The sequence below is a fragment of the Hirundo rustica genome, chromosome 12 (genome assembly GCF_015227805.2).
Source record: "Hirundo rustica isolate bHirRus1 chromosome 12, bHirRus1.pri.v3, whole genome shotgun sequence".
Taxonomy (NCBI): Eukaryota; Metazoa; Chordata; class Aves; order Passeriformes; family Hirundinidae; genus Hirundo; species Hirundo rustica.
In genome coordinates this window covers 5,977,354-6,001,867 of record NC_053461.1, presented here as the reverse complement: position 1 = coordinate 6,001,867, position 24,514 = coordinate 5,977,354, and the positions used below count along the sequence as shown (strand labels likewise).

General features: G+C 42.1%; 1 protein-coding gene across 14 annotated transcripts in view; it reads right to left on the bottom strand.

Annotated features, from left to right (window-relative positions):
• Positions 1-24,025, bottom strand: part of DOCK3 (dedicator of cytokinesis 3) — a 183,938-nt gene extending 159,913 nt beyond the window's left edge. For all 14 annotated transcript variants that reach the window (XM_058422182.1, XM_058422187.1, XM_058422184.1 and 11 more), the window contains exons 1-2: positions 23,931-24,025; positions 4,604-4,687 (exon numbers count right to left, since the gene is read on the bottom strand). In XM_058422182.1, the coding sequence (XP_058278165.1) occupies positions 4,604-4,687; positions 23,931-23,967 (121 nt within the window). In that variant the 5' untranslated portion in view covers positions 23,968-24,025. The remainder of the gene's footprint in view (positions 1-4,603; positions 4,688-23,930) is intronic.
• Positions 24,026-24,514: the final 489 nt, after the last annotated feature.

Genomic DNA, 24,514 nt, shown 5'->3' with positions numbered 1-24,514 from the left:
AATAACTGTTAATATTTCAGAGTTAGGACATGCATTTAATAGTGACACATGTTCTTTACAGGGTACTGACTTCACAGAAGTGGTGAAGCAGATGGGATTTAAAACCAAGAGGCAGAAAAACACAGCCATAAAGTGACAAGAATTTTGTGAATAAATTAATGTGAAATAATGATCACGCCTGCAGTGAGGCTGGGAGGGACACAGCTGAGATGGCTGACCTGAATCAGCCAAAGGGATATTCCATACCACACACATCATTTGGTACAAGAAAACCAAGAATTAGTCTATCAGAAATGCCACTCAAAAACTACCTGTACCTTAGAAATCCAGTGGGGGAACTTGAAGCCACATTAGAGAATCTGCAAACTGTTGGATAAAGACGGAAAACCTCTCTTTCCAAGGGTGTGCCACACTCAGGAGTCTCGGCAATAGTGCAGCCCTAGTTAAGTGGCAAAAGTAGCTCTGGGGCAGTCCTGCGCATCTCAACCTCTTCATTTCAGTGACTAGAAGAGCTACCAATATGATTTTTTGATCTTTACTTGAAAGTGTGGTGAACGATATTCTTTCTAAAAGCCATCTCTCAACCTTTTTCAGATTTCCACTTAATCCACAAAAGGTCTGCCACATGGAAAGAGCTCATCCCTTTAGAGGACTCAATAACAAAAAAGCAAAAGGGTCCTAATTGAAAGATATTGATCTATTTTTCAGAAAAATAAAGTTCAAGTATCAGTGTTAAGTAAAGAATAATGAGCCGCAGACTGTAGGAAAAATAAATTCTGCATATAATTTCTTGACAAAATTCTGAAAATAAACTACATAAGTATTTATGGTAAATCCTAAAGCTAAATTTTGTTCTTAAATAAAGTGCTGCTAGTAGAATCTGCCACAGGAACTCGAGCATTCTTTGCCCTACAAAAATAAATGTACTTGGCAGTAATGTAAGCAACCCTCACTCCAGGAACAAAGCTGTCTTTTGCATATACAAGCCAATAAACAATTGTTTTTACCTTGTTATCTGCAGGTGAACTGCTGTGCAGAGCTAAAGGCACCCAAAGTGACCCAAGTTATATCTGCTGCTTAGGCGTCCCAAATACCTTATTTTGACCATGCTATCAACTGCTGGAATAACAGAGGGAAACTTTAAATATATTTTATGCATGGTTTAAGAACATAATTATTAATGTACACACATGAAAACCATGTAGATAAATACTTTTGTGGATAGCAGAATTTGCATGGGCAAGATAATATTCGTTTAACTGGTGCTTCAGGCATCAGCTGGTGTTTCCATTCTTCAGTGAATACACAAAATTCTTAAGGTAATAATTACAGTTACTGAAATTATAGCATTTTTAATCTAAAGAAAATTGCCCTCTAGCAATAAAAACAAATGGACAAAACAGACATTTTAAAGTCTGAATGCCAGATGCTAGTAACTGACAGCCACTGCCTGTGGCAGAGCAAAGGCCATGTGCTTGAGAGACAGGGTGTTCTTTAGAATGCACAGTCCAAATGTGTATTTCAAACCAGGAGCATGCTCATGCTTTGCCACTTGACAAAAGGAAGCTCCATCCTTCAGCATTTCCAAGTGCCACACTAATGTCCCTTCAGCTCCTGCAGGCACGGCAGGCAGAGCAGAGAGCTCCACTTGGTGTTCCAGCCCTCCCTCGGTGCCAAGATCACAAGTGCAAGGGCTCAAAGAGTGGAACAGAGAGAGGAAAAGCTGTGAATGACAAGCAGAGAGCTCATCAAGAGTGTCTTGATGAACGTTTCTAACCTCTGAGTGAGACCAGTGGAGGATCTGAGAGCCCTTGGTGAACACCTCATGCTTTACAGGTGGTGTGTTTGACAGAAACAGCCATCACACCTTGGGAGCCTCTGGGAGCTGCAGAGGAAAGGCAGGCACCAAGTCCATGGGTTTGGTTCACTGGAATAGCGACTTAGGAAGGGTTAAAAACCAGTGATTTAGATATTTGTGGTCTGATATGAAGGCACGTAGAAGAGCAGACGCAGAAATTTGGGGAAATCCAAAAGTTACAATTTCGAGCATGTGAACAAGATCCAATTTAAAAAAGACAACTCTATTTCACTCCATTTCATTTAAAAATGCGTGGACAACCACAATATTTTTTAACATGTTATCATTTGGTATTTATATTTATTAACCTTAGAGACAAATACATGTATGTGGGTGGTGTGTATGCACTTACACTTGTTTCTTTCCTCTGCAAATATCTATAAAACTTAGCTGCAGTGGTACCCAAAATCTTGAAATAGGAAATTCCCTCCTCTTGCATTTAATTGCTCTAAAAGCAGTTTCTTTTAGAAAGAAGACTAAAAGATTGCTTCTTACTGCAGTAACTGCTTCTTACACCAGTCACTACAGAAGAGCACTCTTTTATAATACAAATACAGTTATTCACTAAGTTATGATTAAAAATAAGCACATTCAGAAGTATAGCTACTCTTTGAATCTTTGTCAGCCTTGAATTCTTTGGCGAGTCTCTGAAATTATAGTTCACATCACTAGAAGTTTTTGTGTATGTGAATCTTTTCAACTCAGACAGAAAAATCCCCGCTGCAGACAATTATGCATAAACTATTCAAGAAGTGAAGCTGAAACAGCAATGGATCTCCTGTGACTCTCACAGCAGTGACCCTTATTTTGTGTGGGTTAACATTATTTTATCCAGTCTGTCTACACAAAAGAATCCCCAGCAAATAATGCAGAAGTAGAGGACCCTGTTAAACAACCACTTAGACAAGAATGCTTAAAAAGCAACTGCTTTTTTTTTTCCTCCCTTTTAAGAGCCTACTTTGCACATTTAGTGTGCTTTTTTTGCATAATTCACACATGCAAGAGCTGCAGCACAGACCATCTGAATATTCAAATGAGTTTCATAGTGTGGAGTTCCAGATGTTATTATCAAAATTACTGTATCTTTTTATACACAAAGTCCATGGTAAAGGCACCTCAACCAAAATGACAGGATAGAGGGCTTAAAAAACAAAACCAAAAAATTCTGTGCAAACCTTTTTCCATCCAGGAAAATCCTGCCTGAGGACCTCCTTTGTCAGCAATTTGAAGACTGGCATGAATTGCTTTTGAGGAATCATCCTCAAGACTATCAGCAAAGGAAACACTCAAAGCCTAATTATTTTAACACTGTAAAGACAAGTTGGATTATCCATTTGTTTTCCATAAACAACCTGCTCCTTGGAGATCAAGCTTTTATTTCCCAGTTTTAAAAATTTCCCAGAAATGGTTGGAAAATACCATGACTGCTTTCAACAATATACAATGTTTAATTCCCTTAGAGTTATCCCCTCCTAAGCAAAGGGATACTTTTTTCCTGAGCTTGCACCACGTTCCAATTCACAAGAGCTGGTAAAATAACTGCAGTCTGCCCTCAGTGCATGAGCACAGCTTAGCCCATCACACCACTCGTGGTTTTTAAAAAACAGCATGGGATTGTTTACAGCAAGCTTCTTTGAGGCTAATTTTCTCCACTGCACTGCAAAGCTCTCATTCAACAGAATTTTTACAAGTGTACATTACTAGAAAAATTAGCATAAAAAAGGTGACTTTTTTGCGATGATTTAAGCCAGTTGGAAAACAAACACCTGAGCAAAAGAAAAAGCATCAAGAGCAGCAAAAGAAAAATTCCAGGCATGAGAGAGGCCAAGCAGAGTCTGCTAAGCATGCAGAAGGTCTGGGGAGCAACATTAACACTGGAGATGAAAAATTACTTTAAACTGAACAAACAAAAAACCACATCTACAACTTTGTGGAACATTAATTTGGAACTCAAATTTGTGGATCTGGGTTTTTAATTTGTTTAACACTTCAGGATTAAGGTTACATTATTCCACCTCAGACTATAGTGAAACATGTTCTTATGCTGTATCTTGTCAACCTAGTTCTCACCAGACATGTTTTACAACACTCGCTTGAACACTAGGATAAGAATAATTCTCCTTTTACATACAACTTCAAATCACATTCTTTGTTGTGAATAAAGCAGAGCGTTAGGATGTTCAATTTATTCACACACGGACGTCTCCAGCTACACAAGAACCACAAAATTTACAATGACATTTTGCTTTGGGTACAAAAACACACATCAAGATAAACACAAAAATCTCCCCATAACCCATATTGTTTTACATTCTTTCTGGTATTGCTAATCTATTTAATAACTAATATTTTCAACCTGTTCAGATGTTTCTAAGTAATTAAACTGATACACTTAATAGAAATGCATAACAGTAACACTGAGAAGATATAGTAAAAAAAGATACTGATTATATACTTTACATGATGAAAATTCAGTGTAAGACCCAGTTACAGTACAACAATCAGGTCAGGGTTCAAGATTTTCTGGACAGATGGTTAACTTCAAACACACTGACCCCCTATCAGACTGGATTAGTGCCAAGAGCACTCAGCCTTTCCTACGGAAAGTGGGTCAGAGTAGGTTTTATTCAAGTGCTTTGATTTGATGCATCATGATTTCCAAAGAACTTATTAAAATCTACTAGGTTAAGATATCTGTATATTCTTACATAGAAAACAGGGTTCCTTCTTGGACATCACACTTACCTTCACATTTCTCCAGGATCTGGACAGTTTCACCTAGTTCCAGGACCAAACCTTGCGGAACAGTTCCTCGGAAGCTGCATATCACTAGAGGGTGGGGAAAAAGAGAGACACATATGAGGCTTGGATCTTTGTGTGAATTTTTCTTCTAAGCATAGCCCTTTAGCTCATTCCCTGCATAAAAATAGCTCTTACATAGCTGCCCAGAAAACCTGTCAGCCAACTTTTCCTGATCAGGTATCTTTATTCCAGCCCTTATCGGAAATTAAGGTCAACAACAACATAGAAGCTGAGCTTTTAAAAATGTTTTTAAATTAAGCAAGGCTTGTAATCACTTTAATCAGCAGCCTCTGATTCATATTGCACACAAAGATTTCCTTGTCGCACAATTCTGACTCTTGTTCCCAACCCATCAATGAAACAGGCTGCCCAAATTGAAAAGATTACAAAAGGAACTCAACTCCAGCAATTACTTTTCTCCAAGATGAAATTATTTCAAATACCATCTGTGCATCTAATATACTGCAAAATCCTATGATACCATACATTATACTTAAGCAGATATATGAAAGAATACACAAGGATCTACTTTTCATAAGCACTAATATGATAATACATCTTGCTTTTCCAGGTATCTTTAATTTTCATTAACCAGGGAAAATAAGAACCCATCTTAATGTTTCAGAAAATATTAATATAATAAATAAAAATATTAAATGAAAAATATAAACTTCATGTTTAAAAATTCACAGTGTACAATGATATATTTTTCAGCTATATTTATCAAAATACAGCAGGGACACGGGCATGGGTAGTTCCCTCAAACATGAGATGTCAGAAGAAAGGGTGAATTGCAGGTAAGGTCCTACCTCCTCCCAGTCCCAGCATTAAAAACTCCCCCAGAGTTTTTAATTTACAGATTTAATGCAAGCACTCCAGCACGTTGTTCCAGGTAACCACACAATCAGGAGAGTTCCCTGTATGTCACCCACACCCCGGAGCACTACAAATGGAATTCCACGAGTTGAAACAGTGACCCCCAGTGGGCACCATCCTTTTCTCCAGTTCCAGAGAATGCTCCCCTTGGAATGCAACTCTCCAGCTGTGGTCAAGATGTTCCCATGTGACGGAGGCACATTTCACAGAATATTCTGAGTTGGAAGGGACCCACCAGGACCATGGAGTCCAACTCAAGTGAATGGCCCATAGAGGGACCAAACCCACAGTCATGGAGTTATCAGCACCATGCTCCAACCAGCTGAGTTCAGCTCCTCCCTAAAGATCTTCCCATGCCAAAGCCGTGAGTCCCTTCTGACTGCACATAAAGCAGACATGCTCAAGTCCAGGGGAAGAACACCACAGAACCCAAGACTCCCATCTGCACCATGTACCACGAGGTAGGTCTCTTGAACCTTGCATTTCTAAGAAAAACAGAGACAAAACTTCCACCAAAACAAAACTGCATTTTAACCCTATACACACACTTCATAATGGGCAAAGGTAAGAAAGAACAAACTACACCTGCCAGGCAAACACTCACACTGATGAGGCCAATACAAGAAAGAGAGAGAAAAATACTACAAGGAACTAAATGGCATCAAATGTTTGCATTTCCACTGTGAGACTCAATGCAGGATTTAATCCCAAGAGTTAAGAATTCAGAATTTCATCAACAAACCTAAACTGCTCTCTCAGCTCTTATGGCCCAGCAGAAGTCACCGTCAGTTAAATGAGGCTTTAAATTCTTGTTTACATCAGAGGCAGGAGGAACACAACAACTGGCTCCAGACTGGAATAATACAGACAGCATAATCCAACAAAAACTAAGCTCATCAGCATTCTGGATCCATTCTTCACCCATGAAGAAATCATAAATATGGATTTCAACCAAAGAAAAACTACTTAAAGCGTCTCCCAAAGTGCAGGAACACTGACAACTGAAATGATGAACTGGCAGGACATAATCAAACCTCCAATGGCTTTTGCTTCTCATTTCTCCCCCCTTTTGTTTTCTTTTTTGCCCCTTCAGTATTTTAGATAGCTGGATCCTTTAAGTACAGAAATTGTTTTATTTTTTCTAATTGGCAATTTTACCAAATCAAGAAAATACAATTGATTTGCAAAATACAGCAATGTGCTGTATCAAAATGTGGTTTTTTTAGTTCAAACCAACAAAACCACTAAAACATTCATGTATGTCTCAAAAAGGGGAATTTCAAACACCTTGGGTAAAAAGCTACCTTTGAAAACACCACAAAACAAAACGGAGAAGTGTTTATACAGTAATAAGATATTCATTTATGAGAGTAATTTTAGATACACTATTAATTTTAATTATTAATGTAGGCATGATACTATTAAAAACCAGTTTCCAGTCCATTTTCATCTTTTCTGAACGTGCCATGGATCTCATGACAGACACACCAGTCTGGGACATGTGGGTGTCAGTAGCTGTAGACAATAGAAAAGTTAAATCATGGAGGAAAAACAACTCGAGTGGTCTTACTCAGCCAAGCCCAACAAAAAAAAGTAACTCTGAAAAGCATTATTGCATGCTAACACAGCATTAGGTGCTCTGAATTGCCAAACAGCAACTGAGTTCCTATGACAATTATTTATTATATTAATGCTACTGAATCAAGGATGCAGCTGGGAGAGAAATGACCAGGTTTTGGCCATCAAATACCTGCCTATTATGTAATAACACAGGTGAGTTTGGAACAAAAGCTGAAGGAAAGGTACCAGGAAAAGACAGTACTGGGGTTTTTTGAACTGCTGATAAAATATTTTTTTTAAATATGGTCAGGAATGGTGACTAATATATTTAGTCTTGTAGGAAGTAATTTCAATAGATGTGTTAGGTTACAGATACAAGCTATTCATTTTTAAAAGGATTCTACTGGTCACACACAGAACATCTGATACAAGGACTCTACAATATGTAATCGGCTCTTTAGAAATCAGAGCACCGTATTAATAAAATAGACAAAGCTCTTTCCCTAGGTCTACTTCACTCAAAAAAAAAGAAAAAATAAGCAAAAAATCACAAACCAGAAATGAACTGACCCCATCAGCTCTAGAGACAATCTTGGTGATCATACTCAATCATAAAATTAATTCTCACACAAAAGTCACACCCCCCTTCGTTCTCAATACAACAGTATAGAATCTAATTCCTTTTGTAATCATCAATAAATTATGTTAGTCTCTTCTACTTGACAATTTTTATAATCAGTCCATGGGATTGATGAATAGCAATATAAATATCAAAACAGTGGAAGCCAAAAAAGTAGATGATTTTCCAGCCACACTAAATCAAAATCAGGAAAAATTAAAGAATCCAAATAAATTGGCCCAATAGACCAAACTGTCTTGCTAAACTGTGTAACGAGAACAAAATGTAACATTTCTGAAATAAAAAAGAATAAAACCCAACTCCTGATTATGACAGTCACAGAAATGTAAGGCTCTTTTAGAGTCTGATTTATTATTCCAACAGTTACTTCCAAAAAAGTTATGGCTATTACTCACTTGTTAAGCTAAAGAAGCATTATGCAAGACAATCTTATTTATAAAGTCCCTTTTAGGTACACAGTTCCACTTAGAAGCATTACTTGAAAAATATGATCACAAATATAAATGAGAAATACAGAGTAATTCAACTATTCTGAAGAAAATCATTTACAGAGGGGGCTCTGACAATTGATTCCTTTCCTTTCCACAGAGAAATTCCTTCCCCTACATGATCACCCACAAACTGTCCATCAATCTGTAAGCTTCCATCATTTCTCACAGGACTCATGTCCTCGGTCACCAGAATACACAATAATCAAAATACACATCAGAATACACATCATCAAAATAGGCACAAAGCAAAGCTTCTACCCACCAGTTTAGAGACCAGACTGATCCCTCTTGGACTCCAGGACACACTGCTGAAATATTTAATATCCCTTTTCAGACACGAAGCCCCTTGCTATCATCAGGTCTATAAGGAGGTCGTAGTTCCCCTCACAAAGTCATTTCAACCTGCAGTTAAAGCCAACATTCTGCTCCAGAGGAAAGCTGTGAACAAGCACCACACGCCATGTGATTCAGGAATTATCTCCAAGACTCAAGTCCCTTATCTGTGGTATTTAAACTAGACCACAGCGAAGGAAATCCTTCCCTCCTCACCTCTGGAATTTACCAGTAAGAAAGGCACAAGCCAGTTCACGCAGGCAGTGACTCTCATGCTGTACCAGAACGCAGGAATGAATTGTGGGGTACAACACCTAAGAACAGATGGCATTGGAATGATGTTTTCAAAAGTCAAGGATCCAGGGGATGACAGACTTTTCCTTACCCTTGGGTATGGCCTGACACAGTATAATATAAACAGCTGCATTGCAAGTCACCAGCGGAAGAGAAACTGCATCAAAAGATAAAAAGGACCTGTTAAGCCAATGCATCTTTGCACACCTTTGATTCCTTCGTTCACATAGCAAGGAGCACAGGAGAAGATCCAATTGATACAATTCAGGAGGTTTTACAAACTGTGTTCTCAAACATCCCCTGTCAATAGCTCTTGAAGAAATTGCACTTGGTGATAAAGTGGGAAGGTGTTTGCACAGATAAATAATCAGCACAGTGATGTGAAATAAAAGAGCCATTTCCCTTAGTGAGGACAGATTGAGCAGCAAGCTCTAAGGGGATCTCTGCTGGAATCTTTCCTGTTTCAAGTACTCCTAAATGATCCCAAAAAGTTCATCATTTAGAGAAGCCACAAAGTTTATAAGGCCGCTCAGGCTATTTGGAGCAATATAGAGTTACAGATGGACCCAAGCTCCACAAGCAGAACTGGCAGATGAGCAGTGTTCAGTTCACCTGCGTGGTATTCCATGAGGGATGAACAATCCTCACCTCACACAAAATCATCTCCTCCCTTGCTAGTGCCACACAGAGTGGAACCCTGGAATGTCAGAGGTCTCACCACTGTCAGAGACCACCCCACATCGCACACAATATTGTCTTGGGGAAAAAGGGAAGGCATCATTATCCACAGCACTGCGTAAAATTCCAATGAACCCCATGCACCAATTTTCCACTCTGTCAAAAGCTAATCCTTCAGCAAAAAGGACTGAACAGCATAAGAACAGGTAGAAAGCAGTGAGAGGACATAGCATGGGCTGCATAAGGGCTTTTACGTGTCTGATTGTCAACCAAGATGGGACTGCTGGACCAGGAAGGCTGAAAGGGTGAAGAGGGGACAACTGACAGAAGGTGCACAGGGAACCACGGCTATCCACCTCTTCCAGGTCAAAAAGCAGAGCCGTGTCAAAGGAAGCAGCAGGGCTCAGGACTTTATTAAATACTTTTCCACACAGTACATAAACTGTGAAGCTCCTCATGAGATACGGTGGGTGACAGAAATTAACCAATCACTCGAGTTCCAAAGCCAACAGGACAAATCCATGGACGTGCCCCAGCCCCTGCCCTGCCAGGCCCTGTCCCAGGAAGCGCCGGGGCCTGGGCAAAGCTCCCCCCCGACCGAGGGCACGGCGGGCTGGGAACACGGGGCCGGGAACACCGGGAACCGCCGCACGTCCTCAAGGAGCCGCCCTGAGCTTCTCCTGTCCCGTGCCAGTGACTGCTTTGGGACCTCATCTGAACAGCGGGGTGGGAAAGAGGAGAACACAACTCACGGAGAAGTGCTGAAACAGATTTCACCTGCGTCGTTGTTACTTTCTGCTACCGACCACAGAGGTGGTTTCATTTTTGCTGTGATATAATTTAAAATGTATCTTCCTCTTATAACTCTTCCCAGCTCGGGTTCCTGTGCCCCAGCCTCCCTACCCAGTCTCACCTGGGCTGCAATGCTGCCACTGATCTTTTTTTTTCCCTCAGATAATTACCTGATAATTTCCCTGATAATTACCACAGGAATAGAAATGTCACACTTGGCCCATGAGCAGTGGGAAAACCCAGGACAGCAAGAGGGAAACGCCAGAGAATTACGCACCCCAACACATCCAGCTGCTCATTCCTTTAAAACAACTTTTTTTTCCTTAGCATTTACGTAAAGTTATGCAATAAACTGATGGGGATATATGCCTTCTCATGTACTTTCTTATTTTTTTACCTATTTCTACACATTTCAGTGAAGCCTACAAAAATATGTTGATCTTGCATAATATTTTATTTTTACTACATAACATCAGTTCAGCTCATGAATAATTTGTTTATTTTCATAAAGGAATGAGCCCTTTCCCTTCCCACTGTCCAAGATGTAATAATGAAAATCAAAACTTATTTAAGTGAGGGCTGAGAAACAAAATGAGTTCAAGGGCTTTCCACGCTTACATTGTTTCTTTTTTCTTTTCCAAATCTAAACTATGTCTCAATCATTAAATTGGGCTTTAAAAAATTATTATTTATTTCCCGGGTTTTCCCATCGACAATAAAAATCATTGCTACCGGAACAGATTCGATACGCTAAACCACATTTTGATTTTTCTTTATCCTAAGATGTTGGTGAGGCCATGATTTAATGGACTCTATGTGTTAATTTGGGGGGGGAAATTTGTAATTTTGTGAATTTTCAACACATCTCCAATAACAAAAGATAGATCTTCTTGCACTTTGTGACATTTTTTTTCCAGTTCTCAACTCATTGTTAATATTATTATCTATCTTACTAAAATTCTGGCAGCTTGCAATATTTTTAGATGACACTTGCAGAACAAGTGTTTCGGGTTAAAGTATATCATTTAATTTTTATTAAAAATTACTGAGTGTACCACACTCAGCTTGCAGTTATTCAGATTATACCCTGACCATCTCTCAGTAGATCTTCAGCTAAACCCATTTCAGGAGGAACGGCAGGGAGAACACAGGGCAGAGGCACAGCTGCAGTTGTACTGCTCCATACCCAAAATACCTTGACAAGGTATAACCACACCCAGCAGACGCTGAATTGTGTTCTGTGCTACAAACGTCAACGTTCCCAAGTTCTCTGACAGTGTCATTTATGCTTTATAACACATAAGCATGTTTTAAACTCACACCTCTATCACGCCAGCTAAGAATTTGGAGTATGTGTTTACTTAGGGTAAACACAAACTCTGAAATTTCACAGTCCTCACACAGCATTTTGTATTCAACTACTACTCATTGTCACCAGTTAACACAGAACACAAGTCAAACTCCAAGTTTAAGACTGACTAGTATTAAAGACTGAATTAAATAGTCAATCAGTATTAAATGACCTAATATTCAAGAAGATTTAACTACTCCAAACTGATAAACTAATGTTATGATGAGCATGTATCTTTCCCTAAAACAATTTTTCATATTATTCCAGCTATTAAAAGAGTCTAGTATGACACAATATATTCTAGGTTAAAGAACTGGGGGGGGGGGGGGGGGGGGGGGGGGGGGGGGGGGGGAACAAACAAACAACAACAACAAAAAAACAACCCAACAACAACAACATCCCCTTTATTTTCTTCCCTGTAATACCCAGATGATAATGAAGGCTCCATGTAACCCAAGAGTCACCAGGTGAGACCAAAGATGGCTCTAAATCCAGTACCTTTTCCCTAAGAGAGGCTAAAACAAGGAGGGAAAAGAAAAGTATTAGAACAGAGCAAGGATGTGGCTTCCCTAACCTAAGCTTGACACATGTGTGGACTGGGTCTTTCTAAAAGAAGGTTTTTATTCGTATTAATTTTATGTATGTATTTCGTAGCATTTTCCATACATTTTCTTCTATGCAGCCACCCAAATGTTGTGGAACCACACCAACTTTTAACAGCCCCATCAGCCCAGAACTCCACAGGACTCTCCCATCACACAGAAATGGGGGCTCACTTGCTTGGCTCCTGTGTCACCAACGCTCCCAGGAATTTATATAAATGAGCAAACCAACAACTTTTATTCTTCCACTCCATGGTATCTGTGTTTTGAAAATTTTCTAAGCTACCTTTGCTTCATTTTAATTTAAATGTATTTTCCAAGGGCAGATGTGGATTTTTAGCATTTAGGGATGGCAGAGGGAACGGTCTCCAGGTCAGAGCAGGATGACTGGGCAGAAAACCAACGCTGACACAAATTATCCCAGAGAGGACAAGAGAAGCGAGATTTAGCTTCACCTTTTGTGAGGCAACCGTGCTGCACGACCACGCCTACCGGCAGCACTGAATAAACACTTCCCAAACCTCCCCATACCTTCCAGCCTGAGCCTCTCTCAGAATCACAAACCTTTTCCCAGAAAAAAAAAAAGCGGTTCTTGAACACAGAAAATTGTGGGGTTAATAATTTAAAATTACAAGATGTAGTATATGATTAAAAAACAAACAAACAAACAAACAAACCCTTCACATTTGTATAACAAAATTAAAGGCCAATATGATTATTTTTTTTCCTTTACGGAACTGCTTGATTAAACCTGGCAGATTCATAGATTGCACAGTTAGAGTCTGATAATATTTGACAAGGTAGCAAAACTATGAGGAAATGAAAAGAAAAACATTTCCATTTTATTCTACAAATACCTACAATAATGTTTTCACCCTCACAATACACTTTCCAAGTATTTAAATGATTAATTGCGGGTGAGGGTTTCAATTATTTGCCAGAAATGAATCTGAGACTTGCAGATTTATTTGCAAGCCCAGGCCTCGTTCAGCAAGAACGTTCACGAAGAATACAGCAAACAGACCCCAGGCCCAGCACTTCTAAAACATTCCGCTGTTTAAGCAAGATGACAACATGAATAATTTACGTATGGATGAGAGGATATATCCAATTACACCCTAAAAAACCCAAATAAAACATGAAGTTTTTGCAGAAGGGGCATTTCTAGCAGAATGCACTAGTACACACGACACAGAACAGGGCTCTAATGCGATTGGAATTGCCAGGCACTAATGTAATACACACACACAAAAGATTATCAAAAGCTGATTAAAAGCCATCCAAACATTACAATCGAAGAGCAGGGATTAAACAAAATACATGATTTAGAAGAGGGGTAAATTTTTTTTGACCTTATTAATGGTCTTTATGAACTTTTCTGCCAAATCTTGATGAAGGATGATGAACTTCAGAACTGAAAGCAAGGCGTTACACTTTGGGTTCTGTGTATTGCCAAAATTACAGTACAATTAAGTGAAGGTATTTCAGGCTGCTCGGGGAGCAGTGGCAGTTGCTAGGCAGCATCTGCTCCTGTCAGAGATGCCTCTTTCTTTGTGCAGTACAGAACCTCAGCCAGGAATACTGCCACCAATGGATTATTCCAAGGCAGCTTACTGCCATCACATGGCATCTGCAAAGTGCTCACCCGCTGCCTAGCAACACCGCCTCTTTCTACTGAGTCATACTAGCACCAGGAAAATATTCCTGCAAAAAAAGAAACAGATGCCTGAGAAGAAAGGTGATCATTCAGTAGCAGAGCAAAGGATTGCGAGCATCCTTCCCCTGCCCTCCGAGATAAAAATAGAGATTGGGCTCAAAAATCATGAGCTGTTTAAAATAGTTTTGCACATCCTGGTGGCAGGAGGTGGGAGAAAAGTAACGGACCAAAAGCCCACAGTGTTGTCCACTGGTCATGAGCTTCCAGCTTTGCAAGGATCTATCCTGTTACTTCATCCTCTTCCTGTCACTCTCTTCCATCAGTTCATTCAAGTCCCTCACCTATACATTATTCCCTCTATGCAGGAAGCAAATGCAGCAGGTTTTTTCTCCCTTTTAAAGAGAGACAAGGGCTGTTTCAACTTCTGAAACCTTCTCCCTCTTTCTAATACCCAACTGGCAAAGAGGAGAACACTGAGCACACTCTGCCCAGAGAGGTGAGGAGCTGTTCTGCACTGCAGTGTTTCACAGGCTGCAAATGTGAGCCTGTTGAAAACTTTACTGTTCAACACCGGAAAACAAAGTAAGAAACCAGTCAAGTTTTGACTCTCCTGGAGGGTGGAGATTGCACCACCTCTCCAGGCACCTTGCTCCAGGGCTTTCCCACATGCACTGTGGGAATCATCATCCCTGACTGGAATTTGCTCCCGCGGCTCTTCCTTTCACCCTGCAACTCTGAGAAGTTCCTGGCTCTGCCTTCTCTGTGCCTCCCGAGACAGCAGCTATCCAGGAGCCAGCCCATTTCCCAGGCTGTACCACCCTGGATCTTACAGACCCTCCTCACCTCACCCCTCCTACTGCGAGGTGCAACCCCAGAGCACCTAAAGGAGGAAAAGACCATTTCCATCACCATGCTGGTGCCCAGGAACACAGCCAGAGACGTGGCTGCCTGCAGGAGAACACCACTGGCTCATGTTCACACATGCAAAACCTCAGGGATCACCCCACAGCACCTCCCAGCCTGTCCCATTTTGCACAGGCTACAAAGTGAGACTTTCGGACCTCCTGTCTGTTAAGTAAGTTCTTAACCCATTAAAGCTACCGTGGCATTTCTGGTCAGTTTGCACATTTCCAATGAGCAGCAGGAAGGGAAGAATAGGGCAGATTTACAAAAAGTATATTTACCAGCACACAGCTCCTGCATTTTAGCTCAAAACTATTTTAGCCTATACTGGCTTCCACACAACTACTTTGCTGAAGACAGCTATGAAACCTATCAATCCACCCATAAGAACTTTGAATTTTTTTTGTTTCTGACTAAAATGCAAAAAAAAAAAAAAAAAAAAAAAAAAAAAAAAAAAAAAAAAAAAGACAAAATTGAAGATACTTTCTTTTCATGATTTTTAACTCTTCCAATCTTGACTGAAGAAAACATGCGTTATTTAATGCTATGAAGAAAACATGCGTTATTTAATGCTATCAATATCATCTGAGATGTTAGGGAAATCCTCCTTTTCTCTCTTTGTGCCCTCCACAGATGTTTATCTCATTATTATTACTATTTATTTCATTATTATTTATTTTTATTTATTAAACTATTTTTCCCCTGTTAAAAGGAGAATATGGTCTTCTGCCAGAAATATAGTCACTCCAGAAGTGGGAGAGAAAAAACCCAAGCCAAACCAAACCAACCCAACAAGATCAGCAGTGGCAGTTTGGGGCCTTGCTGTGATGAAGAAAGAGAGAGAAGCCTGTTTTCTACCTCCTCTGCCTCAGAGTCCAAAGAGAAGCCGATTCTGCAAGAGCGGTGCGTGAAACACAATCTTCCTTGGCATAAACCCCTTGGACCATAGAGATTACCAAACATTTATCTGTCAAAAAGAAGAAAACAAAACAAGCCATCCCTCCCCAGCAGAGGGGCCTTGGCCCTAATCCCGCTCAGATCAGCGCACTGGGAAGGGCTGAGCTGGAGCGGCAGGAGCACGGAGGCAGGATGGATGGAGGGCTGCAGATCACCAGGCACTGCACTCCTCAGTGGGCATGGGCGGTTCCAGCAGAAGCTCTGCAGGCACAGCAGTGCCAAGCACAGCAGCCACAGGACCTTTCCAGGTCCCAGGACAGCTCTTCCCACTCTTAACAAGTCCCTGCTGGAGGAATGGCCTTGCAGAATCACCTCTAAACAGAGGCACAAGCATGGAGAGGATTCTCCTCATCTCTCATCAAGCCAGACCCACAGGTAGAGTCCAGCTCCATTTTGTATAGCAATAGTAGATGTCAGGGCAAGACTATTTCCCAAAAATACTGATCCTGCTCCAACAGGTCCCACAGAACTACCCTGTTGTTTCTTTGGTTTATCAAAATTCAGGTCACCAGTTATTCAGATTGTGGGCATTTAGAGAGAGAAACGAAACACAGAGATGCACCAAAGTTCAAACCACAGTTTTCAGTAACATTTTTTCCCAGTAATTAATTAATTTTTGGGTTATTTGTCCCACTCCGGCTGATACTTTCTCACCGGAGCCTACACTCTCTGTCCATGTACCACAGCCACACATACACAAAACAGTGCCTAGGTGAAGTGGGCAGCTTTCTGCAGGCACTTCCACAGGTATTTTTCTCCACAAAGGAAGAGATGGGTGAAACAAACACCTCCTCCTACCCTCCCACATGCAGACTCAGTCACTGGAAACAGACTTTGCTCCCTACAGGGAGAATCCAGCACTGTCTGAGTTATTCTCCTCTGAAAGGCTCTCTGCTCCCTTCACCACTTGTTTAGGCAGCCCACCCAGTACTCACCCCAGCAAGGCAAAGGACCATGCGCACTGACACCCAAACTGTCATATATTAACAGTTCTGGGTTTCTCTGATAGGGATTCAAGGCTTCCTTTATCAGGTTCAGAAGACTAAAAGTGCAGGTACCCATAAACATCTTCTTCATAAACGTTTTGGGAGGGAAGAAGGGCCCTGCTGCTCAAAAACACAGCCACAAGAGGTTTCCAGAACAGTGAGGCACCTGCTAAAGCACTCTGTGCTACACTCTGGCAACTTGGACAGCTCAGAGACTTACATTCAACAGAAAGAAAAGAAATAATTCACCCCTCCATCAACTGCCTACTGCCAACACTAAAAGCATTTAGCGCCTAAGCTTCCTTGCACTGAAATAAAAATAAATGTTTGCCTGGATGTTTCAGAGAACACCAGCTTACCTCTGAAAGCACAAAGGCCTGCTTTTAATCACCAAGAGTTAGCTGGCACCACTTGTCATAAGCTTTTCTTAAGGCTTAATATCCAGAAAGACTCAAGAAAAGAAAAAGTAGTTAAAAGCTGAAGAAGGGCGGAGGGAAGTCTTATCCTTGGAATAAGTAATCACCTCCCAACTGCACTGGAAAACACCCAATCTGCTCAAAGCCTCAGTTCCCTGCCTTCCAAATGTATTCCCTAAGTTTGGACTAAGGACTTACTGTTTGAACAAACACTAAAACATGTCTAAGAGGAAGCAATTATGGCCAAAAAACTTCAGAGATATTTTCAGGATCTCAGAAGATCTCACAAAGTTCATTTTGACATGGAAAAACTTGAACAGAGGTTTGATTTTAATATCAAGCACTTGAGTGAGATATTTTCTATTTGCCTTGAGGTTCAGTGAGCAGACAGATTTTGAAACAAAACAAAGTGAGAAATGTTATGAGAATAAAGTTGATCTACAACTTCAAAATAATCAGCGGGAAAAGCACTGTCAGTCACAACTGGTTTTGCACCAAGATCCCAAAGTATGCTTCCTTTGACCTCTTTCTCAGCGCACAGCACAGCTGAGAGAAGAACACAATGAAATAAATAACCACACAAATTTTAAAAAAAACCCAACATATTTGGAGAAGGAGGAAGAAGTTGCATCAGGCTCTTGAAGAGCTAAGTAATTTTCCACAGACTTCCCGTTCCTTGGTGTTTTCGCACCCATATCTGAAAAGTGCTCCCATTTCTCAAGAAAACAAATCTATGGAATACATACAGCCACCAGTAACACCAGCTGTTAGACCCTAAGAGTAACAGCTCTTCTGTATGAGAATCATTTCCAAATAATTGATTAATGTGTTAATCAGAAAAGTTTATCTATCTGGTCTACATGTCACTGTTTCACATGAACACAGAAAACTTCTTCATTCCGAATTATCCCCCTCTTGTGGGTTTTGAAATGCCAGCAAATACATGGCAGAGAATTTTATAATTACAAGTTCTGGTAACAGTTCTTACATGTTTCCCCGATGCCTACATTGGAGTCTGGCTTGGTAAGGGCAGAATTGATGTAAAAAAGGCTTTGCAAGGGTAGTGAGTCCGGCTGAACTATGCCATTGACTGTGGCCAATGGAAGTTGCTTTCCAAGGATGAATAAAAGTCACCCTTCCTTTCTTCCACATACAACTGCAAACCACAACCTGCACCATCACCCCATACTTACACACCAACTTCCCATCCCTTAAGTTGTTGAAAGGAGAAATTACTTTAAATTTCCTCACTAATTTCACTCTGAACAATCTCCCTTCCTGTCCTATAGGCTTGACAATGAATCTAAACCCAAAGCACACAGTAAGAAACACCTGATAGAACCTGATTAACCATTTGTTTCAGTGACTCAGAAGCTTTTTATCTGCACTATAACACACAGAAATTCCAGTTTCAAGTTCTTCCCCACCCAGCCCTACTTCCATTAAACACGCAGGAAAAGTCCAAGATTGCCAACTCACATCATAAAATGTCCCTTGTTATTGGATGTATTGTTAGGTGAGGAACAGAAAGTCTGAACACCAAAATACTTCAACCCTTAGAAAACCATTCTAAAGACAAAATCCCCTCTGCACGGGGGAGGAACTGCTTTTGCCCCCACCCTACTGGCCAGTGGCAGAAGTTCTGCAGGTCTTAACTGAATACCTAATACAGAACAACAAATAAATGCAGAAAATTACTCTAAAACCCATCAAATCATCCAAAGTTAAACCCCATATTGGACTGCTATCGCTTCTTACTCCAGGATCACTTCCACATTCCCATACAAACCAGGCAATGAACTGTTAAACACACACATCTCACTTCTTGCCTTTGTGAGCAATTTGCTTCTCATCTTCATTCCTCCTGTATTTAGAAAGTTTTGGCTAATTTCTAAAGCAAATGCATTTGTGAACAACTGGTATTTAGATATCTCGAAGAGTGATATCTTACAGGTTAATTCTCATCCAGTTCTGCAAAACGGCTCTCCATGAGAGCTCGTCCAACCACAGTGTCTTTGGCTTAGTCTTTTCTAGAACAGAGGAGCCAAAATATATTAATCTCTTGCCATAAAACAGGACATTTAATCTCCAAGTTCTAGCAGCACCCACAGAATTCCAGCTTTATCCAGCTTTTAGACTGGAGCTGAAGTTGCCCACCACATTTAATGACACTTGAGTAAACTCTCCTCTCTCTACTGATAGTATCCCATCGGTTGCATCTTGGGAGCTGCTCTTTTCCAGAGACATTTCAAGGTGTGATTCATTTCCCATCCAGTTAAATAACACACATATATTTCCTTTATGATCCCTGATTGACAAATTCCTTTGCTCATTCTTAAGGCCTACAGGTAACAGAAAAAGGCCCTTCAGAGCAAAATACTGAACAGAAGTTACTCTGGTCCCTGGATCATCCCGTTTTCCTGATGAACAAGCAAGTCCCCAGGTGCCAGCACCACTTCCCAATGCAGTGGAGCACAGAAGATTTCAAAGTGCACCCCTGCACGTAGCTTCAGTTCCAAGACACATCCCTGAAGAATATCCTTAGTCACCTCCCTCCCGCTGCCAGACAATTACATCTCCTGGCACAGGGACACAGGAGAGAAAATGAAATATAACCTATGTCCCTAACACAGCACCTGATGCAAGGATTGATATTGCTTGGACATTTTCCTAGTTTGGGAGAGGGATTTTTCTCTACCTCTGAAACTTTTCATTTTTAACCCAGTGAAACCACAGTGCCACTCACAGCCCCCTTCAGCAGCTGCCTCTTGTGTTAACAGATAAGGTAGGCTCTTATGCCAAAAGCCCTGGGGAGGGAGGGAAGACTTTTCTAAGTTCTGCAGTCCTGTTTTTCCGAGCATAAATATGAACTGGAAGTCTGCAAGCCAAGGCTTAGTGACGGGGGAGAAAAAAGAAAATCAAGATACTGATCAAAAAGCTGCAGTACAAAACTGTAACTAGGACATTGTGATGTTCCATCCCTTCTGTGTAAGGGCAAGGGAAAGTTTAGTTGTATTTCTTTGTGCCTATGGATTTATTTTTCATTGTTGCCAGTTAAGCAGTGAAAATAAAGATTAAAAAAGCATTTTGAAGTAAAACAACAGATTTTAACCCTAAATCTTTAAATAAACTAAAACCAGATGCTTTTAACATAGGCAGGTCCTTCTCGTCTCTGAGTTAATACATAATTAATATGGTCAGCCATACAAAGTGGCTTGTTGACACAGAAGCAACCACATTAAAAAAAAAAAACACAAAAAAACCCAAAAACACTCCTTCCCTGAGGGCTCATTGCACAAAAATAAAACAGCAAAAACTGACAGCCTAATGAAATAATCAGCTCTTACACAGTTGCCAAACATTGTTTAATAGAGAGTTCTATTTAACTTTTTCTTTTAATACATTAATAGTTAATACTTTCTTTTCAAGACTAAAGTAACTAACCAGATCACTTTAATAAATATTTTCTTAGAGACAGAGACTGCTTTAAAAATGCTAAAACACTAGAGGGCTAGAGAGAGAGTTATCTTCAATAACCAGTACAGAATTCCTATTAATTGTGTTCATAATTGGCCATCTTAAGCACCTGTGGAGGAACTGTCTTCTTTGCTTCAGCAAGTCTCAAGTTTTGAAAGCAGAGTTAGGATTAGAGGCACCGAATATAAGTATTTCTAAATAGAGGGGAATTACTCACAACAGCTACCAGGTAGTTGCTATAGCAGCTGAGAAATAAAATCAAGGATGATCTTCAAGGTTGTTAGGAGAGCGTTTAATTTATTTAGAAATATCCTGAGCAATCTTTTAATATCTTCGCTGCAGATGCACGCAGTGATTTGTATGAGAATTGGGCAATACAACGGTGTTCTACAACTGCAAGTGCGGGAAACTTCTTTAAACTGCAGAGAGACAGGCACAGAGAACTTCAGAACTGGCCAACGCTCCCATCAGGAGATTTAACAAATCCCCCTGCAGCCAAGAGCCTGTGGCTGCACAGCAGTGTCTGCTGAGGGGCTCCAGCAAGCACAGGAGCAACACCTTTGATACTCCCTGGAAGCCGGTGCAGAACACAGAGCCCCTCCAGAGCCACGTGTGGAGAGGGGAATGCGCTGTCTTCTGAAGGAACAGCTCTGAATTATCACCTCTGAGCCCAGGTAAGGCAACAGAGCACAACTTACTTTCAACCAAGACAGCAGCATCAGGATGAACCACTTTAAAAGGTACTCTCCCTTTCCTGTCCAGGGCCTGGATGCCCAGATGTTCCTTTCTATTCCACCACAAACCTCTTTGTGGTATTTCAGTTGCAGAAATAACTGATTTCTCTTCCACCCAGCTTACATCAACAGGGACAGAAAGTTTATTGCCTTCATCCAAAGGCAAATCTTAAAACTCTGCATGGTTTAACAGGAGCACAGACAAAACACACAGTGGTTTTTTGGACAGAGACTGCTCTAACCAAATCCAAACTACTAAAGCCCAAAGGCATAAGCTCAGAACAGTGACTCATGCCAAGAAGATTATTTTTGCACATATTACTTGTGGAATCAGGATAATTTACACTGCTATTTTTTCCCCTCTTTTCTTTTTTGTCTTTTTTTTTTGCTTGTCAGTGCACATCCCAGCAGCAAACCCTCAGGTCCACACTTTCTGCAGACTATTTGCTTCAAAATGCACAAAAATGACCCCTCCAGCCAGCAATGACAGATGTACTTTTGAAAAACTGTTATGCCACTCCTCACTTGTAGTAACTAAACTTCAGATATAAGCAGCATTTTTCACCTATTTTCCCCCTCTGGAGGATTATCAACAAATTTCAATTACAGGAAAAGTAATTAAAGCTACTCAAGAATAAAAAAGGCTTGCCTAGAGATCACCAAAACTTGCACAACTCAGCTGTTACCTCAGCCCTACCTACAGGTGTGTCGTCTGCAAAAGAAAAATCCCCATCCTTAGAGAAATATTCTCCAGCCCAGGGAACACTCAGTGAAATCACACTTGTTTTCATTCACTGCTCTCCCTTCCACATGCCTCTTCCAGACTTGTTTACAACCTGAATGGAGATTTCCCTACTCTTCTTTTCAAACGTCTGCATTGAAAAAATTAGTTCACCCATTTTTTTTGGATCAAGGTAAAACAAGGATTTTCTTATTTGAGCACATGGGCCAAACACAGACACGCACAACACTGAATATCGAACCCTGCGACAAGGCAAAGAAAAACAATTACAGAAACAGAAGAAAAACAACAAGATTTGGAAGAGAGATAATTATTTTCTGAAGCATCCATTACAATTATAGCAGGCAGCTTCATCCTAGAGATGGTAACAGAGATGGCCTTTCACCAGCAGACGAGGTATGAACAAAAGTACAGCACCAACTCCATTAAAAAAACCACAGCAAAACAACAACTTTGTATTCCTGGAGCATCCAGCTGGGATGTAACAGGGCTTGTTAACTTTATGTGCTCCCAGTGACCAACAGGCACAGCAACAGGATTGGAAGCAACAACTTCCAGGTGTTATTTTCTGCCACTTGTTTACATGACCCTACGCTAACAGGTTCTCATCTGATGCCGCGTTTAGTTTTAGTTCTTTAAACAAAAGTGATTTACTTCATCTCTCTTCCCTTCATCTCTTTGCTATGAAGTGGGATGTACTAAGCAAAATATTTGCTGTACAAGATGAAAAATTAACAAGAAGGATTTTTTAAATATAAAATTAACAGAAAGCATTTTAATAAAGAGGCATTAAGGCTTCTAATTGCTCACGAGTTAATTGCCAAATCCCACTTTAGCGGTTCCGGTTAACAGATCATGTAGCAAATTTGTTGATTTAAAAAAAAAAATTAAAAAATTGTAGAAATCAATCAGCACTGCACACTGTGGAACTTAAAAATCAATATGCACAACTGGTAACTATAAATTTAATGAGGTGTTTAGGTAACTAATCAGGGAGTGGTAGGAGCTTTTATTATTATAATACAAGTTAACAGTTTAAAAATAAATAAATCGAAACGAGCAAGAACGAAGTAAAAGAAATTCTGTATCTTCCATTGCATTAGACGTAACATCTCTGCTCTTATCAGGGATTTAACCGCTAAAATAACAAACCAAAGCCGCCAACGGTGATGCCTCAGATTAGAGCAACCACGATGCCAGACGACCGCAAAACCTGATTTACCAAAACAACGCCAGAGCAGCGCAGTCCGCACGCACCGAGGCGCCGGGGCCCCGCTCCCGGCCCGCCGCAGCCCCCGGCCGGGCAGGTGCAGCACCGACGCCCCCTAAAGACACCGCGGCGCCGCCGGCCCCTTCCCAACTCCATCCACACACCGCCTCGCTCCGCAGATGGAAACGCAGGGAAAAGGGAACCGCGCGCTTAAGTAGATTAAGGGCTCAGCGACTCGTTTTCTGATTATTTGTGCGATCCCGACCCCAGCGCGGGCCCCCGGACTCCCGGCTCGTCTCTCGCTTCGCCGCGGCGGCGCTCGGGGAAATAACGCGAACCGAGGCACACGCAGAGCACATCCAGCGGCGCGGGCAGGGCAGGGCAGGGCAGGCACAGCCGGGCAGCGCCCGCAGCCCTGGGCGCAGCGCTGCCCCCATCCCGCCCCCGGCTCCACCTGAGGGGCAGCGCCGCGACCACCGCCGGCTCCGGGGGAGGGGAACAGCCGCCCCCCCACACGCACAGCACAGCCCCCGGGGTCCGGCGGGGAGAGGAGGGATGCGGCAGCACCTACCCACGCCGTATTTCTCCTCCTCCGTGGGACTCCACATGCTGCTGGATGGCTCGGCCGCGGCCGCCGGTCCCCGGGCAGAGCGCGGCGGGCGGGCGGGCGCCGCTCATCGAGCGGGGGCGGCTTCTCCTCCCCCCAGCGCTCGGCGGGGGCGCCGCGCCGGCAGCCCCCGCCCCACGCTCCGGCCGGGGCCGCGCTCAGGGGTCGCTTCGCCGCTGCCGGGGGGCGGGGGGGAGGTCGCCCCCCGCCCGCCCGGGCAGCACCGGCCGCCGCGCCGCTCCCCTCCGCGGCCGCTCGCCGCCGGCCCGGCGCCTCTCCTCGCGCGGCCCCCGCGGGTTCCGGCCCTGCCGACGCCGCGGCCCCGCGGAGTTCGGCGGCCCCGGGCCCCCTCCTCGTCGTTGTCGTTCTCCTCCTCCTCCTCCCAAGCCGTCGCTCCCGCCGCCGCCGCCGCCGCCTGAAGGACTCGGGGCTGCCGCGCCCCCCCCTCGCGCTCCCGGCGGACCTGGCGCGCACGCGCGCCTCGCGCCGCTCCCCCCTCCCCTCCCCTCCTCGCGCGGCCGCACGAGGCGCGCGCGGGCGCGAGGCGC